The sequence below is a fragment of the Lissotriton vulgaris genome, unplaced genomic scaffold (assembly GCF_964263255.1).
Source record: "Lissotriton vulgaris unplaced genomic scaffold, aLisVul1.2 SCAFFOLD_766, whole genome shotgun sequence".
Taxonomy (NCBI): Eukaryota; Metazoa; Chordata; class Amphibia; order Caudata; family Salamandridae; genus Lissotriton; species Lissotriton vulgaris.
In genome coordinates this window covers 49,036-67,370 of record NW_028253094.1, presented here as the reverse complement: position 1 = coordinate 67,370, position 18,335 = coordinate 49,036, and the positions used below count along the sequence as shown (strand labels likewise).

At 44.0% G+C, this 18,335-nt stretch overlaps 1 protein-coding gene across 1 annotated transcript in view; it reads right to left on the bottom strand.

Moving 5' to 3' along the window:
• Positions 1 to 4,951, bottom strand: part of LOC147661167 (ubiquitin-conjugating enzyme E2 U-like) — a gene marked incomplete at its 5' end in the record, with an annotated part of 97,040 nt that extends 92,089 nt beyond the window's left edge. The window contains one exon of the mRNA XM_086951268.1: positions 4,863 to 4,951. Within this exon, the coding sequence (XP_086807394.1) occupies positions 4,863 to 4,951 (89 nt within the window). The remainder of the gene's footprint in view (positions 1 to 4,862) is intronic.
• Positions 4,952 to 18,335: the final 13,384 nt, after the last annotated feature.

The following is an 18,335-nucleotide window of genomic DNA, read 5'->3' as shown; positions in this document are numbered from 1 at the left end:
GTTTGTTTCCAGTACATTGGTCAGTTGTCCCAGGTGCATGATTTGTACGTTGGTCATGAAAGAGTATGTTGGCAAACCAGATATTGAAGTGACCTTGTGAGACCTGGGTGCATGAGGATGATGGCCTGGAGTATGTGAGTGCTTCTGTGAGTTTAAGATCGTAGGAGGATGGTCTGAATAGATGAGGAGAGGGGCAGTTCTTGAAGTGGAAAACTTGAGAAGAAGGGCTTCACAAGCTGCGGTGATACATTGGCTAGCATATATGTTTATTTATTTATGTAATCATCACACACAAGCATCAGTAAGCACTTCGACAAGAACATAGTACAAGTAGATAGCAAGAAATACACAACACGTAAGCAGTTCTTATGACGGGGACATGTAAATAAGGTTCTTGGGTTGGTGGGTAATTCATAATTAAAGTAAACCAGGCAATACAAACTGCAGATTTTAACTACACATATTTAAAATAGCTAGTGGTTTGGGATGAGAAGTATGTAGTGCAGTTGATGATATGAATTCTTTCAACATGAAGTGATATTTGTGAGCAGACCTGAAAGAAGTGAGTGACATGTTTCAGCTAGAAGAGAGTTCCAGAACAGAGTTCCTAATAGATATGAGGACCTGAATCTTGAGCTGCATCTGGAAGTTGAGGGGTGACCAGAAGGTTGCGGTGGTCAGAGATGTGTACTTATGGACCATTCTTTTTCTCCTCCTCTCTGGTTTGGCACAATTTAGAAGATACATTTCTATGGGTTAGGGATTGCTTTGTGAAGAGTGTGATTACAGTCACTTGTGAGCCAGCTTTCTGGTAGGTACACAAGATCAATGTTTCCTTAGAGGAGATCAAATATGTTAGTATGGTGTTTAGAGATAGAGTGGGTATTAAGGTTCATATAGACTGTGGTTAATTTCTCTTTTACTGAAGTGGTAGAGAATGTATGTGGTTCTCCAAAGAATTAAGATATTTATTCAGGGCGGGTGACGTACTGTGTGTAATTATGTTTGTTATAATGGGTATGTTAGAATGTGACCACTATAGAGAAGACTGTTAGAAATTCACTCAGAGATGGTTAGCAGCTATTGGTGTTTTGCTTGTGTTAGTGAGTTTCTATGTATTATATGGTTGTGGTTAAATATAAGGCAGATGCTGGTGGGGTCGGGTGGGATAAAGGAGGGGTAGAGAGCGAGTGGAGCTTAGAAAGCAGAGAAAATGAGCGAGTAGAGGATATTTAACAGTCAAGAAATGTAGACTGTTTAAGATGATGAAGGGTTGGATGATTGGTGGATATGGTTATGCTTGAAAATAATCATACTATTCATGAGCATGTGATTTTATAGTGGTATTGTTTTTTGAGGGTGTCCAATGGATCCAGCTTTGAAACAGCTCTGGCTGTTATGTATAAATGAGATACTTTACTTTGTTTTTACCTGGTTTGGTGTTGGTGAATTTCGCAATTAGTGTCAGCCTTAAGGAATTAGTTCCAACTTATGGTGGGGGTATGCTCGATCACTCGGTTTATATTTTAGGCTTATATATTACTGATATACAAGTGATTTTGTCAGGGTTTGGGTTAGGTTCAGTGTTTGCTGGGTATGGCATTCGTTGATTCGTGGGAGTTGGCAGCACACGTGGGAGCCATCCTGACTGGCTGAAGGATCCCATATTAGTTGGCTTTTTGTTGCCTGGAAAGTTTAGTTATGCACTGGTGTTACTTACGGTAGGTCTACATCGTGATGAGGGGATAAGAGCCAAGCTAAGGCTGTGATGAGAGGAGTCTGTTGAGATGTATGTAGTGACGTCATTTTCTTTAGTGTGTGTGTGTGTGTGCTTGTGTGTGTGAGAAGAGGCACTAATGAGTTGGAATGTAGAAAAGACAAAGGAAACAATGGGAGTTAAAGGGCAAAGTTGATGCTAGGGTGTGAGTGGAGAGGAAGGGATAGGGAGGTATGGAGACAACTGAGAGAAGAATGAGTGGTGGAAGTTGGTGAGAGAAGGGGTTTAAATAGAAGAGGAATGGAGTAAGGTAGTCCTCTGCTAGGAGGAGAAGGGGTGGAGGAGAGACAGAGAAACGACAGGTTGAAAGCAAGGGAAAGAGGAGTGAATATATAACAAGTAGTGTTATCAGATGCCCTTTTTCATTTCTTTAAGCAGGCGAGCCTCTAATGCTCTGTTGCAGAATAGCAATGTGCCAGAACATGGAGGACCAGTGTCAGTACTTGGATTTGATCAGAGAAAAAGATGTTTCATGGTAATCTGCCCTGATATTATGTAAAATAGAGCAGCACAAAATGTGAATAACTATCTAGCTTTTTCACCATGGCTGACTTTGTGCTGCGACTTTCCCGGTGTAAACTGCAGCGCCAACACATCCCTAGCTAATTAGAATTGCAAATGTTTCAATTATGAAAATATAAGACCTGGAATTAAACATTACTAAGGTCTCTAGAAGGGGTGTGCTCTTTGGAGTGTCCCGTCCCCCCTTCACACCACATGCTTCTGCGGTCTCTCACTGTCCCACAGATACCACTGGTCCATAAGAGAGTATCACTTGAGACTGTCTTCCGAGAACCACGCATTGGATGTGCTTATGGGCTGCACACCTCTATGACCCACTGACAGGCACTGCAAGAACTTCAAACTGCCTTCTTCCTCAACTTCAGAGCTGTCAATCGTGTGCCATCATAAATACCCACACCTAACCTGAACTCACTCTGACAGCTGGAGGCGATTCAGCTCAAAGGGTGCACTATCAATAGTCATATGTTGCATAAAAGAACTACGGAAACACATCTTGAAAACATCAAATACTCTTAAGGAATTGAAAAAGAAGTACAATGTAAAATGTATCACTGGCATGGATAGCCTAAGGGTTTTAGATTCATCGTAGAGAAATCAATCCGTGTTTTTACCCAGTAAAGTTGATCGGTAGTAATTAAAATACAACTTTTAAAAGGGTCTCTATAGTGCTATAGTTACGTCCTTTACTTGACATGCCCAACTTAATGACCTGGGTGTGTGAGGAGAAATACGAAGCAATTCACAGGCCTGTAGGAGTTGAGGAGTATGGAGGAAGGAGGAAGAGGAAAACGTCATATATACTGATTAAATCCTGAATTAAAATCTATCAACACTTTCAAGAGTATGAACACCTCATTAGGCAAAGTTAGAGACAACTTGACTAAGGCCCTGATTACGAGTACTGCGGTCCTATGGACCTCTGTAGCTGCGGCGGCGGTGCGGGCAATGCAGCACCGCCGGGCCAACTGCTCTATTACAGCTTGGGCGGTTAGACTGCTGTTGCACCGCCACAACCGCCAGGGATCAGAGATCCCAGGCGGTGGCATGGCTGTCTTGAGCCCCCAATCAGGCCCGGACTGGCCATAGCGGGCACCGGGCAATCCCCCGGTGCGCCGCACGGGTGGGGGCCGGTTTTGAGCCCCTGGGGGCCTATTTTGTTACAGGGCCGTTTTTGCAGCATAGCTGCAAAATCGGCCCTGCAACAAAATCGTCCGAAAACCGGCCCTAGCAAAGCGCTCGGCAGCACCTCCAAACCCCTCCCCCCCCCCCCCCCCCCAACCCCCGAGTGGGGAGGGGGGCCGGCCGAGCACTTTGCCAGGGCCGGTTGTCGTTCCCAGTCAGTCCCTGCCCCCAATATGCTTGGCGGGACAGCAGCGGTCCCACCAAGCATATTACGAGTTTCCTCTCCGCCGCGGTTTTCATGGTGGTTCCTACTCCATGAAAACCGTGGCAGACAGGAAACAAAAGGGGCCCTACAGGCCCCATGTGCCTCAGGGCCAAACATGTGCCCCCCTGTGTGCGTGCACCCCAGTACCTTCACAGCATGGACTGTCCCAGTCCATGCCCTTTCGGTACTGCCTTTGACATTACCATTGCGGTGCCTATTTTATAGGCACCACTGTGGGACCACAAAAGAACTGCCTGCCAGAGACAGTAAAAGTCGTAATTTGGAGGGACATGTGCATATGGGTTTGTCAGTGTGGGAGCGGGGAGGTCCCACTTCAACACCACCAAACTCATGATCGGGCTCAAAATCAGGTTTCTCCTGTAGCTTTCCTCTCAACGCGGGTGTTTCATTTATATGCATCACTGCTATTTTATACAGAAAATAAGGGGGTGTCAGTGTTACAATTCCTCACCCACCTGTTACTATCCCGATGCATCACTGCAGATACACTACAAATTACACTGGCACATGTTATAGGGTTTATTTTTTGTGTAGGAATCATGTACATCTGCATACGAGCAAAATGGCCATATTATTAAATAAAAGTTCTTCTGCTAATAACTTTTTGTTTTTGAACCGGGCTTGGTGTCGTTTTCTAGCACTGTTTACCTTTAAGAGTCTCCAGAATTAACCGCGTTTAACACGTCATTATGTTAGTTATGTTATTCTGTAGTGCTCCCTTCCATTCTGTAATTATTTTAGACATGTCAACAATTGCAGCATTATCTCCATCCGAAGCCACGCTTTCCTTTAAAGTACGAGTGGCAATTTGACCCTGTCTAAGGTGGTAAACTAGGGCTGCCCTAGACCTCTTACTATATAAGACATCAATCTGCCCAACACGGTGGAAAAGACCATGCTTCGAATGAGCAACATCGGTTCTTACTTTATATGACACCGCCCTATATGCTCCAAATGCAGACATGCACCGCACTTGGCACTTCTTACCAATAAATATGTGTTAAATCCTAATGTTTCTTTCTTTATCTAATCGGAGTGACATAATATTCGGGTAACAGGAGATTTACAATTTAATGGCAGACAATGGTATCTTGTGCTGAAGTACCAGATTTGTCAGAACAAAATGTGTAATTTATGACATTGGAAATTTACCGGGATTTCTTATATCTTCTGCTGTTTGCGATGTTGCAATTTCAGACCAGGCTTTGTGGTAATCTTCAAATGATATGTTCTTTATCTTTCTGCAAATGTAAGAACCATACAATCAAATAAACATTTTATCTAGACGACAACATCATTTTACATTTCAGGAAAGTACATCACCTGAAAGTGCCCCATTGGCCCATTGGTTCAGGGGAGCTAAAAACAACAAAACACTAAAGAGGGAATATCGTGACATAGATTGTTCTGGGGAGTCAAATGTTTGGATTGATAAAAATGCCTAAGCTCGAATACTAGTCTGAAGGGATGGAGGTAATTTGATCATCATTGTTAAACCCCAACAACCATCTGAGATACAAAAATAGATGTAATTCACATTTCACTAAATTATGCCTGCCTCAGCACAGAAAACCAGGCACCTTCAGGGACAGATTGGAGGAAACGGTGAAGTCACGAACATGGAACTCATGTGCTCTATCGCTCCTTCTTACTGTATGTAGGACAAACAGAGGTCTGGGATCATGGTACGCGGTCTGGATGATGGTACACTTTATAGCGCATCTAAACACACCACTTTTTCCTGCAGCACAAAATAATTCACGGGATAGCTCTGAATAGACTAAAGTGTACGTGATTTCCCACTTTAGGCCACATCGTCCTAGTTTGGACACCGCACTGCAAACATTGTATAGGGTTGTCTCGAGCACTGGGGTCCATGAATTCGATACAAATGTGTACAGGCAAAGGAAGTGGAAAAAATAATGTTCAAAACTCGTTTTGTTCAGGAACTTCAACCTCATACTAATATTTCTGAAGAGGGGGCAGAGTTACAGATCTAGGAACCAAGATAGGCGAACGGTATTGAGGCTCCATGAATCAGGAAACATCATCCACCAAAAGCCTTTCACAGAGATAACCTCTCGCTCTTGGAGATGTAGAGCAAGAATAAACATATCACAAGGAGTATTAAATACTTTTATTGTTGCTGGCAAGGACCATTGCTGTGTTGTTCTTCTGATGTGAGCCTGGGCTATATGTCCCATAGGTAGAGCAAGTTGACAGCATAGGCGGAGGTGCAGTAACAGTGAGGGGCTCATGTGACTCAATGCACACTACAGGATCATGGTGCCTCAAGCCAGTGAGAGCACATAATGATCATGGCAGCAGTTGGGAACAGATGGGCCTTGGTTATACTTGGTTGAATGAGGGGGATGGGGTAGGTTTGGTGATGTGCTCCCTTGACAATGATGTGTTTAACCCAGATCTCGTGACTGGGGGAGAATGTTTAATTTTTTCAGCATTCCATCCATCATTTATTGCTGCAGGATTTTATGCCCTAACTGGGATAGGTATGCCCAGACCTGGTCCCTTGCTTGCTGTGCCACTGGATTCAAGCCAGGCTGGCGAATGAGTGGGATATACCCTGAAACCGGTCTAAGGATGCTTTTTTATGGTCCAGGAAGGAGAAGGCGTGGCAGTTCGGGCTGGACTGTTCCCATTAGGAGCAGGGTCAAGATTGATTTGCATATGGCCGGGACTAAACTGGGGTGGCGTAGTGAGAAACAGAACGATGGATTTAACCCAGATCTCTTGACTGGGAGAGAATGTTTTCTTTTTTCAGCATTTAGTCCATCATTTGTTGCTGCAGCACTTTTTGCCCTAAGTGGGATGGGTCTTCCTAGACATCAGTCCCTTGCTCGCTGTGCTACTGGATTCAAGCGAGCCTGGCTTATGAGGGGTGATACACCCCAAAACCAGTCCCAGGATGCTTGTTTATGGTTTAGGGAGGCCCCAGCTTGGAAGTTAGAGCTGGACTGTTTGCATGAGGAGCAGGGTCCAGACTGATTTACATATGGCTGGGTCCAAACTGAGATGGCATGGTGAGCAAAATAACAATGGATTTAACCCTGATCTCTTGACTGGGGGAGAATGTTTTTCTTTAGCATTACTTCCATCATTTGTTGCAAAGGCACTTTTTGTCCAAAGGGGGATGGGTATGCCTTGACGTCAGTCCCTTGCTCGCTGTGCACCTGGATTCAAGCTAGCCTGGCTGATGAGAGGTGATATACCCCGGAACTGGTCCTAGGATGCTTATTTCCGGTCCAGGGAGGACTTGACTTGGCAGTTCGGGCTGGACTGTTGCAATGAAGAGCAGGGTCAAGACTGAGTTGCATATGGGTGGGTCCAAACTGAGGTGGCGTAGTGAGCAAAAGAATGATGGGTTTAACCCAGATCTCTTGACTGGGGGAGAATGCAATATGGGCATGAGCAGCACTTGAGCATATTGACTAGCTCAGGAATGTTGTAGCAACTGGTTAATGAGTGGTGGGACCCGTCATGGCAGAACAGATGTTGGCCGATCTTGTGGCGACAGAGGCATGGAACAACAACTGTGGCCTGTAGCAGAGCCTTTGAGGCAAGAGAATGTGGGGAGCTCATATAAACACCGGCAACATAATATGGGCACCTGTGTGAGGAGGGAGTTATGCCTCTTGCTTGGAATACTTTGCTGTGGTAAGAATTACTGGACACATACACATCCTAGCCGCGGTTTTAGGAGGTACTGTTGGCGGGTTTGCCTTCTGGCTCTGTTTATGCTGATTAAAATGTATTAAAAGGAAAGAAAAATCATTGCCTCACTGTCACCAAAAGCAGGAAAAGCAGCTAAGCAATAATTACCAAACCTCGAAAAACGGCATTAATGGTGATAGAGGAGTACAAAACCAGTCTGACCTCTTTGCATGCTCACAAATGAGATGCCCTAATCTGGCAGTTCACCAGCTAGCCCTAAGCAAAGGCTTGCAAAAATCTAAACTGACTGTTCCAAAATAAAAGAGGAAAAATCAATTCATCATACGGTGTAGAGTTAACTATGTACACTTAGTAGTTCTCTACATTCGGTATTGCTAACTATCTGGTGTATACTTAACAGTGGGAAATCATAGATCTAAAAAAAAAAAAAAAATAGACTTTAGAGGCCCATTGTATACCTAAGGCGATCTTACTCACACCTGGAGGACATGAGGCATGGACAAAGGAGAACACAAACACACCTAGTATCATCTGACCCACGCGGAACACAGGACAGGGAACCTGCTACATCAGGGAATATGACTGAAGCAGAAGCGTCTTTAGAAGAACAAGATGTCAAAACACTGCACAAAAGTAATCTATATTGATATAGTAGAGCACCTCATATCAAACATTAAAGATGCCTTAGAATCAAGAAATGAATAACAGTTTAGGATGAAAAGGTCCTAAATCTTTTTAAAGCTAAAACTTTAGACTTGGAAGCCAGGTCACATCAGAATATCCCATGTATCCTAACAGTGCCAAGACAACACTCACATATTCACGTTTGTTTCTTTCAAGTTTTCTACCCCAGACACCTCATACCCAATTACCTTTTCTTTTTTCTCTTTTTGTTGCTTGATTTCAAATACAAATTTATATTTCTATGGCTACAGGTCCTATGAAATTCAAAGAGCACTGCCGGATACCATTTGATGCAGAAGAATGTGTTAACAGTCAACCATCAAAGAATTACAACAAAATAAAAACACAAAATGTATGTAGCACTTCCTTAACTACATTTTTAAACCCTGTCTTATTAAAGAGCAGATACTCAGTCACTTTTTATGATTTACACTATACTTGGAAATAGGAGGAGGGAAAAAATCAAAAGGAACACAAATCTCACCATCTCAGTATAGTTCAAGTAGCATTGCAACTGCCAATTACAAAAAGCTAACAAATGTGGACAAAGTACATCAATCTTACATGCTAAAGCATCTCAAAGCAGTAGTGAAATTATCACAAAAGCCTAATCAATATATATATATATATATATATATATTAGTATATGATTCCACACAAATTAGGAAACAAAAGCCACAGCAGTCACTCATTTCCCTCTGGTACCAACAAACCAAAATCAGCAACCAGTATCCCATAATGTATTACTCATTTATTTTAAATGCATTTCAGGAATTCATTCATTTTGCCCAAGATATGAGCTTACAAATTTTTGAAATTGAAAGTGCAGACCAAATTTTCATTTCGCATAAATAAGGTCAATTCCTACAACACGTATACCAGCCATTTTAATGAAAAAAAATGTTTTCTCCAAAACCACTAGATTCTCATTTTCAATAAGTGTATTTTTGGTCCTCACACTTGTCATTTCAACTAGCATTAATGTATATATATGACACACATAGACAGATTCTGTTTTCTATGCCTATTCATGACCATCAAATACTTTGAATATCTATTTTGTTGCAAAGATAATCAGGATTTTGTAAAAATGGACACAATAAGTCAAGGATTGGCTGCAATGCAATGGATAGACAGGTGTCTGTCAAGAACAATATATCATGGCCAGAATGGACCTCTATTATGTTCAGAATTTGGCAGAATGTTACAAAGAAAGGCACAACACAGAGCAAGGGGTAGCAACGCCACAAGGAAAGCTTACAACATGTAGGTGGGCAACTATCATACGGAGAGAGCCAGAATGTCAACAGGAATGCCAAAATGATGTTGAGTATCAATAACATTAGGCCATGGTAATGAGGCTTTCAGTTAGTCTCAGACTAGTTCACTTCCACTAAGTAAAACACATACCTTTATCTCAAGTGACCTTTTAAATAAAGTAGCCAGAAGAGTTGGTCAATTAAAACAATTAAGAGAGACGTAGATGCTGCAAGTGTAGCTTAGCAAAACATAAAAGTTAAAGTTCTTCAAATTGTATTAAATGGATGTTAATTTAGATGGGCAGTGATGGGGTAAGAGGTCGGATTAGGAGTGATAAAGAAGAAGACTAGTTATTCCTTATAACCTTTGACATGCCTTCCTATATATAATTGTATATATACATATATGTGCAACATTTTGGGTCTTCCTGTTAATATTGGAACATAAGTGGCGTTAATTTTTTCACTGCACAGAAGAAAGATATATAATGATCTTATAAAAAGGATTGGGGAAAGAAATAAGTTATGCAATATTTCAGTCGCTTAACCATGACCCACAGTTCATGTTCACAGTAGTATTTTAAAAATATATTTACAATATCATAATATTCTGACATTTTAACACCGGGCATAATTTGACTTCCCCATTTGGTGGCCTACCTTTATCAAGGTGCTGACGGTTGGTCGTGAGTAAGCATACACTGCTAGACTCAAACGAAATGTCATAGTAGTAGGTTACAATGGTGCCTGCTTCCACAGGTCCCAGAATGACTTCAGCAGTGACTCTATGGGATTCCTTTAAAAGACATAAGGCCCAGTGTTTGCCCAGAAGGGGATTGTTTCGTGGGGAATACATGACTACATTAAACACAACATTCAACACAGGGGTCTTGTGGCTTGTAATTTATTTTATAGGACTGTAGTGCCTGCTTTGCAGATGATGACTGATAACACTGACAGTGATATGCCTTCATGGCACTTTATTTAAGTTCCCTCCCTTGTTCAGCTACGTCTGACCATGTTAGGTCCTTCTCCTGTACCATTCCATACAGTGCCCTCTGCTCCCTTACTTCCAGCTCATCTGCAAACCTTTACAGGAAATGCTGTTGGTGTCCTGGTGGCCAGTGGGTGTCTCCCCAGGATCCTAGTGTCCCTTTCTTGCCATTGAAGTGATGCTCGCTATAACACCTTGGTATGGTTTTTGACTTTTTGTTTGGATCTTGATAGTTAGATTATTGTACTGCAACATTTATATAGTGCTTACCACCCCTATGGGGTCAGCTGAAGTGCTTGTCTATATGGGTAGCATGCTACACCTTGTAGGGTGTATGGCTGGAAGTGTGTTGTCTTGGCTTAAATCCCATGTGGGAAGTAGTTCCATGTCATGCAAGATGACCACTAGGTTAGGGTATTATGTTACAGAACCCAATGCATAGCGGTATGATGACTGTAGAAGTGTATTAGAAGGTATTCAGTTTATCGTTTTCATTAATTTAGCTACAATGAACAGCTATGCAAGTCCATGTATGGTATTTGTTAGGATCATAGTCCAATTAACTGGTTACTGCACTGAAAAGTCCATTCTGAGATATTTTTGCTTACAGTTTATAGTCCTGGGCAGGTAGAGGTTAGAGCAGAGGTCTTCAAACTTTTGTTGGCTGAGTCCCCCCATCTAAACCTTTTTACACGTCGAGCCCCCCCTACTACCGCCACCACAACCTGACAAAAAGGTTCTGGAAACTGGCACTCTGCATCATTGACGGCCATTCCCTCCTGCAGAGCCCAGGTCTTATAGGGCAAATAATATTAAATAAAGGTAGAGTGTTTAGTAAACTGAAGTTTTTGGTAGTCCATGTGCTTATTCTAAAGTTCAAATGAAAAGTCTCCATGAAAAAAGTTAGCACAAACAACTACATTGGTGCTTCATTTTTCACATAAAACACAAAATTTAGGCTAGATTAGCAAAAATGCTCCCAAAACACAGGTGTGGGAGTGCATGTTTTTCTCCACAGAGACAATGTGTGGATGGATTCTTGCTTCTGCCATACTTAGGTTGAGCTCCAGTTCCAGTCTTGAGTAGTGCCTTCAAATGGGAGTGCTCACAAAACGTTGTAATATATTTTTTGCAGTTTTATATAGTGCGAACATTACCCAAAGGTATTGGAGCGCTTTACAGGAGCATCTTTTACATTACACAAGCACACATTCATTTTTTGAAAGCACAGGGAAATTAAGTGATTTGCCCAGAATCACAGGATTTTGAGCAGACATCAAGAATTGAACCTGGTTTCCCAGCTCTACAGTCATCAGCTCTGGCTGTTGTGCCACATCCTTGCCCCTAAACAAGATATCAGAAAAACAAGTTCCACAAAACATGCTTTCTGACAATTGAAAAATCCATGATTATGTGGAGTACGGCCAGGTGTTGCCATGCTTCCGGTTTTAGACGTCACATGGCTCAAGGAGAGCTCTAGTGGGCAGTCCCCCCTGTGAGCGGTCCCATTTCAATCTCTGCCCTCCATGCAAGTTTCAACAGCAGCTAGGGCCAAGGGGTCTGATTGCATTGCTAAACACTGATAATCCGTAGTCCCCCTTTGTCACTCACCTTCACGCAGACATGGCTGAAGAGCATGGGTACATGTGGCAGGACACAACAGTAAGATATGTTATGGACACGGATGTTATCATCATGTGAGAATTGACAGTATCTGAATCGGTGGCGGCAGCCATGTCAAGGGCCTTAAAAAACATACAGGACCTTCTGTCTGACCAGTTTTGACTTGCAAAGGATCGGAGTTCAGACACACCCTGTGGGTGCAGGAGGATCCCCAAAGTGTGGATCAGAGTTAAGAGAAGTCCGGAACAAAGGCATACTCTTTTGACAAGTTTCAGTTGCGAAGACCCGAGGGATGAGGTAGCTGCTGGGCCCAGTGGTGTATTTTGACCAGATTAGGGTGCCGCCCATAAAGGGGCTTCTGACTAAGACCTGGGGGATACAAATGCCTTCACATCAGGTGTGCAACGCCCATAGGGCTCAAAGGGCTTTGTCATGTGTGTCAGCCCGGGATGAGACAGCTTCCCGGGCACACACACAGAGACAGTTTTGGAGCTGCCAGACGCACCCGAGTACTTCACACAAACATGATCGTTCGCCATCACAGACTACTACTGCAGGGCTAAGCTACAATCCAAATCTGTGCAATTCAGAAGCTGGTATTTAAAAGACTATTTCATGTTAACGAGGCTTTGTTTTTTTTCACACCTTCTTAGAGCCCCTGCATGTCTAATCTTCCTATTGCTGGAAGAATTAGCCCCCCCAACCCCCCTCACCAACTGTTGCGCCTCTGGCCTGTGACTCCAGACACTCTCAGCCAACCAGTGCTTGGTCAAAGCAAGTTAATTTAAAATTACTTTTCTGTGACCACGTTTACAAACAATGCCATTCCTGAAGTAGTAGATGCAGTGAAATGAAATGAATGAAATGAAGGGGTTTTGTAGAGCACGACTGCTGGCCGAGGGCGTCCAAGCGCTAAGTAGAGGAAATGAAACTCTGAGGGACAGGGGAGAAAGACCAGGAGGGGAGCTAATTTCTGAAGAGGAATGTTTTCAGCTCTTTGCGGAAGGACGAGAGAGTAGGGTTGGACCTTAGTGAGAAGGGTAGCGAGTTCCATAGTCTAGCAGCGTTGAGCGTGAAGGACCTGCCTCCTGCTCTGGACCTTTTGATTCTGGGGACTGCAGCAAGAAATGCGTTTGTGGATCGAAGAGATTTACCGGGACAGTAAGGGGAGAGAAGTGAGTGGTTGATCTCAGGGCTAGCTCTATGGAAGGCTTGGTGCGATATGCACAGGGTTTTGAACTTTATTCTGGCCCTGACGGGGAGCCAGTGAAGTGACCTGATCCCTGCCTTAGCTGACTCTCTGCGAGGGATCTGGAGAAGGGTGCGGGCTGCACAGTTCTGCGTGCGCTGAAGTTTCTCCAGCACGTATTCAGGGGCTCCCAAGTATAGGGCGTTGTTGAAGTCTAGCCTGGACTGGATGAGGCGCTGAATAACCACCTGCTTAGCTTCAAAGGGCAAAATCGGCAGGATCTTTCTCAGTATTCGGATAATTCCGAAGCAGGTTGCTGCTGTTTTAGTTGCCTGGGTATTGAAGGTGAGCGTTTTGTCCAGCCATACTCCTAAGCTTTTGATGTCCTCCTTCGGGGTTGGAGGTGGGCCTAAGCTTGCGGGCCATAGCTGGTCGCAGTCGATGAGAGTAGGGGGGCCGAGGACCGTTAGCTCGGTGTTGTCGCCGTTGAGTTTTAAGGATGATGTTGTCATCCATCTTCTAACATCCTCCATGCAGGCTGCCAGGTTGGATTGGGGGAGCCCGCTGTTTTTCTGTGTCAGGGAGACCACCAGCTGGGTGTCGTCCGCATACGAGATGATCTTGATACAGTATTTTTGGACGACCCCAGCCAGTGGCCTCATGTACACATTAAACAGCGTGGGGCTCAGGGAGGAGCCTTGGGGTACACCGCAGTTTAGGGGTCTGCTCGTGGAGCAGGAGTCGCCGTCGAAGACCTGAAAGGTTCTTCCACTGAGAAAGGAACTCAGCCAGTCGAGGGTGTTTCCTGAGACTCCCAGGTCGAATAGTCGGGACAACAGGGTTCTATGGCACACCGTGTCGAACGCGGCGCTTAGATCGAGGAGGACCACTGCCACTGACCCCCCTCATTCAAGATCCTCCTGGATTCTTCCATGACAGCTAGAAGAGCCATTTCTGTGCCGTGTTTGGGACAGAATCCTGTTTGGGTGGAGTCTAGTAGAAGGTTCTCCTCAAGGTAGTTGGTGAGGTGGAGATTGATGTACTTCTCCCGAATTTTGCTTGCCCATGGCAGCAAGGAGATTGGACGGTAGTTGTTAGGGTCTGTGGGATTGAGATTGGGTTTCTTAAGCAATGCTCTCACCATTGCTTGTTTCCAGGAGGGGGGGACCACTCCTCTTTGCATGGAACTGTTGAGTAGGTCCATGAGGATGGGGAGGATGACATGGTTGGCCATGTTCATCATCTGAGGGGAAGCCGGGTCGAGGGGAGAACCTGATTTTACCTGAAGTGCAAGGGATTTGAGTGATTCCAGGTCTAACGGTGGGAATTCATTCAGGTAAACTCGCGGAGGGTGTTCTGTAGCGCTTGGGGGAGGTGATATGACAGTGATAGTCTCAGGGCTGGTGGCTGCGAAGGAAGAATATATTTTGTTGATTTTTTGAAAGAAAAATTCAGCCAGTTCGTTGCAGCGAGAAATAGGATCGTAGGTTGGGGCTATGGGGGGGGATCTTAGAGAAGCTTTTGATTACTTGATATATTTCTCTTGGCTTAGATCGGGCTGCCATAATTTTCTCTTTGTAGTAGTTGGTTTGAGCTGAGATTATTTCGGTTTTGTATGCCCTGATGGCTTCCCTATATCTGTCTTTCTCAGTGATGGCATATCCCAGGCGCCACTTCCTTTCCAGTTTTCTACACTGTCGTTTCAGTTCCCTGTGTTTCTCCGAATACCAGGGAGCAGTTTCTCAAGCTCTTTTTAGCCTGGTTTTCCTGGACGGGAGGATGGTGTCGATGGAGTCCTCGATCCACTTGTTGAATGTCCTGCTATTAGGTGCAGGGTTTTTGGAAAGAGCGGGTTTGGAGGTGGAAAGAAGGCTCGACCACTGCCCTAGCGGGAGTCTCAATCAGTTTCTCATCTTGCGTGAGGTGGGGGAGGGGTGACTTTACAGGTAGACCAGTTGAGGGGAATCAGGAAGTGATCCGTCCATGGTAGGGGAGTGATGGTGCTAACTGTTAGGTTGGGGCAGTTGGTAAAGACTGGGTCGAGCAAGTGACCATTGTTATGAGTGGGAGACCTGATTAGTTGTTGTAGTTGAATCGCGGCTAGGCTAGAAACTAGCTCGTTGGCGGTACTGTCGGTGCTGACATCGAAGTGAATATTGAAGTCACCCAGCAGCGTGAAGTTGGAGGAAGACATGGCAGATTTGGATACTAACGAAGGTAGAGAGGAGTGGAAGTGATTTAGTGGGCCTGGCGGGCGGTATACAAGTGCCCCTGTCAGAATGTCGTTAGGGGTGAGTTTGAGGCAGAAATACATGCTTTCGCAGTCTGGGATTGGATCCAGGGTACAGTAGCATTGGTATATAGATTTATGAATGATGGCGAGGCCTCCTCCTTTTCCGCGTGTGCGGTCCCTACGCACAATTTGGTAGCCCGGTGGCAGTGGAAGATACAATGCAATTCACTGAATCATGTGAAAGTTGCTAAGGTGTAACAAGCATGATCTTTTGCCATCACAGACTACTACAGCAGGGCTAAACTACAATCCAAATCTGTGCAATTCAGAAGCTGGTCTTTAAAAGACCATTTCGCGTTAACGAGGCTCTGTATTTTTTTACCCCTTCTTCGAGCCCCTGCATGTCTACTCTTCCTATTGCTGGAAGAATTAGCCCCCACCACTCTGCCCAACTGTTGCGCCTCTGGCCTCTGACTCTAGACACTCTCAGCCGGGCCCATGGCAACAGGAGCTGCAGCAGCCCGGGCTGAGACACACGACTCGCGAAGGTGAAGTGGTGGGGTGAAGTGCGCGCCCCCCCCAGAGGGGCGCGCCCCACAGTTTCAAGACCTATCGGTTAGAGGAAGACATGATGGAAAGATCGGGTGGGATGGACATTGGTAATATCATTGCATATCTGATTGTCATGGTGAGATGTCAAGAAGTGGTCATAGTGTAGTTGTTGGGACCTGTAGTGGTGGACTAAATTAAAGTCCTCCATTGGTCAGCTACATGTGTCAGATCGCTTCAGTTATTCTACGCTTGTTCAGTTGGTGATGGGTGGTTTATTGCTGTGGACTGGTACAGTAATGGACAATGAACATGTCTCAAAGCAGTTTTGTCTTGTGTGAGTGTGAGAGCGTCAACCAGTGTAAGGAAATTATTAATGCAGTCTATGTGAACTACAATTGGCTGGCTGACTGCTGAATGTTATGGTATTCATATTAGTGTGGCCTGTAGAGTTATATATTGTGTCATAATTGAATTTATTCTTACCACTCCTGTTAAGCCAGTAAAGCATTTTATGCTTAGCTGAATCCAAACACAAGGTTAGTGTTTTTTTTTTTATTAATGGTTATTGTTTTGTGCTTTAAAGGAAACTGTTCCATGTATTTACTTCAGCTTCTATGTGGTAGATTAAATCAATAGGAATTATGCATCATCTTAAGCAGGGAGCGGATGGTGAATTCATCCAAATGGTTAGCAGTATTAATAGATGAGCTACAAAAGAATAAGTATTGTTAGCTCACAGGGGTCTGACTTTTAAGGGACAAGTTGTTATTTTTTAGATAATGTGCCGGCAATTTGCAGAATACAACATGGGATTAAGGTGAACATGCAAGTGACTTTAAGTAGGCTGTGCTCAGAGAGAGGAGGCATGGAGAAGATGGGAACATAGCGTGAGGTTATTTTAGTCGAAAAAAAGATGCAACAATCGGATGTTTTAAGTTAGGGTCAATTTTCATGGGAACAAAGAGGTAAGTGTTCTTTTGACATTGCATGCAACCTTAGGATTCAGAACTGTAGAAAGAGATAATATTATTTGCTTGTGTGATAGTGCTATATTAGGTACTTTTAATAATCACTAGAATCGGTTGAACTGTCTTTCGCTAAACGAATGGTTTAGCTAGAACAGATCCACTTTGGATGGCCCTGGTTGTAGCATGGTACAAGATGGGTTAGTTTGACTAGATCCACTTTGGATGGCCCTGGTTGTAGCATGGTACAAGATGGGTTGGTTTGACTAGATCCACTTTGGATGGTCCTGGTTGTAGCATGGTACAAGATGGGTTGGTTTGACTAGATCCACTTTGGATGGCCCTGGTTGTAGCATGGTATAAGATGAGTTGGTTTGACTAGATTCACTTTGGATGGCACTGGTTGTAGCATGGTACAAGATGAGTTGATTTGACTAGATCCACTTTAGATGGCGGTGGTTGTAGCATAGTACAAGATGGGTTAGTTTGACTAGATCCACTTTGGATGGCCCTGGTTGTAGCATGGTACAAGATGAGTTGGTTTGACTAGATCCACTTTGGATGGCCCTGGTTGTAGCATAGTACAAGATGGGTTGATTTGACTAGATCCACTTTAGATGGCGGTGGTTGTAGCATAGTACAAGATGGGTTAGTTTGACTAGATCCACTTTGGATGGCCCTGGTTGTAGCATAGTACAAGATGGGTTGATTTGACTAGATCCACTTTGGATGGCCCTGGTGTAGCATGGTACAAGATGAGTTGGTTTGACTAGATCCACTTTGGATGGCCCTGGTTGTAGCATAGTACAAGATGGGTTGATTTGACTAGATCCACTTTAGATGGCGGTGGTTGTAGCATGGTACAAGATGGGTTGATTTGACTAGATCCACTTTGGATGGCCCTGGTTGTAGCATGGTACAAGATGGGTTGATTTGACTAGATCCACTTTGGATGGCCCTGGTTGTAGCATCGTATAAGATGGGTTGATTTGACTATCGCTTATTCGGACTTTGACCATGGTTTCCCATATTTTGACAGGCGTCCTTTTGCTGCTTTTTTATTAGCTTTATTCCCCAACTTCACTGATATGACTAGTGATGAACTAAAAAAATGAAACTATTGTACAGTCCTGATAGCCTTACTACAGCCCTCCAACAGAACATTTGACCAGAGATTCGTGGCAGTGAAAAAGCGAAGGGTGAGCATATTTCCACGGAAAATACCATCTTTTAAAGTGCAGTTAATGTGAGCAAAGTGTCAAAATGTTATCACATCTTTAGAGGGCTGGTGCTTTAGAACCACCTATTGGGTGCTTAAAAATCAAAATACAGCCGAGTGTAACTGACATTCTTACAGTGGGTTTTCCTACATTCAGGGCTTTAAAGAACTGTAAATATCAAACGCTAATCCATCCTCCTGTAATCCATACCCA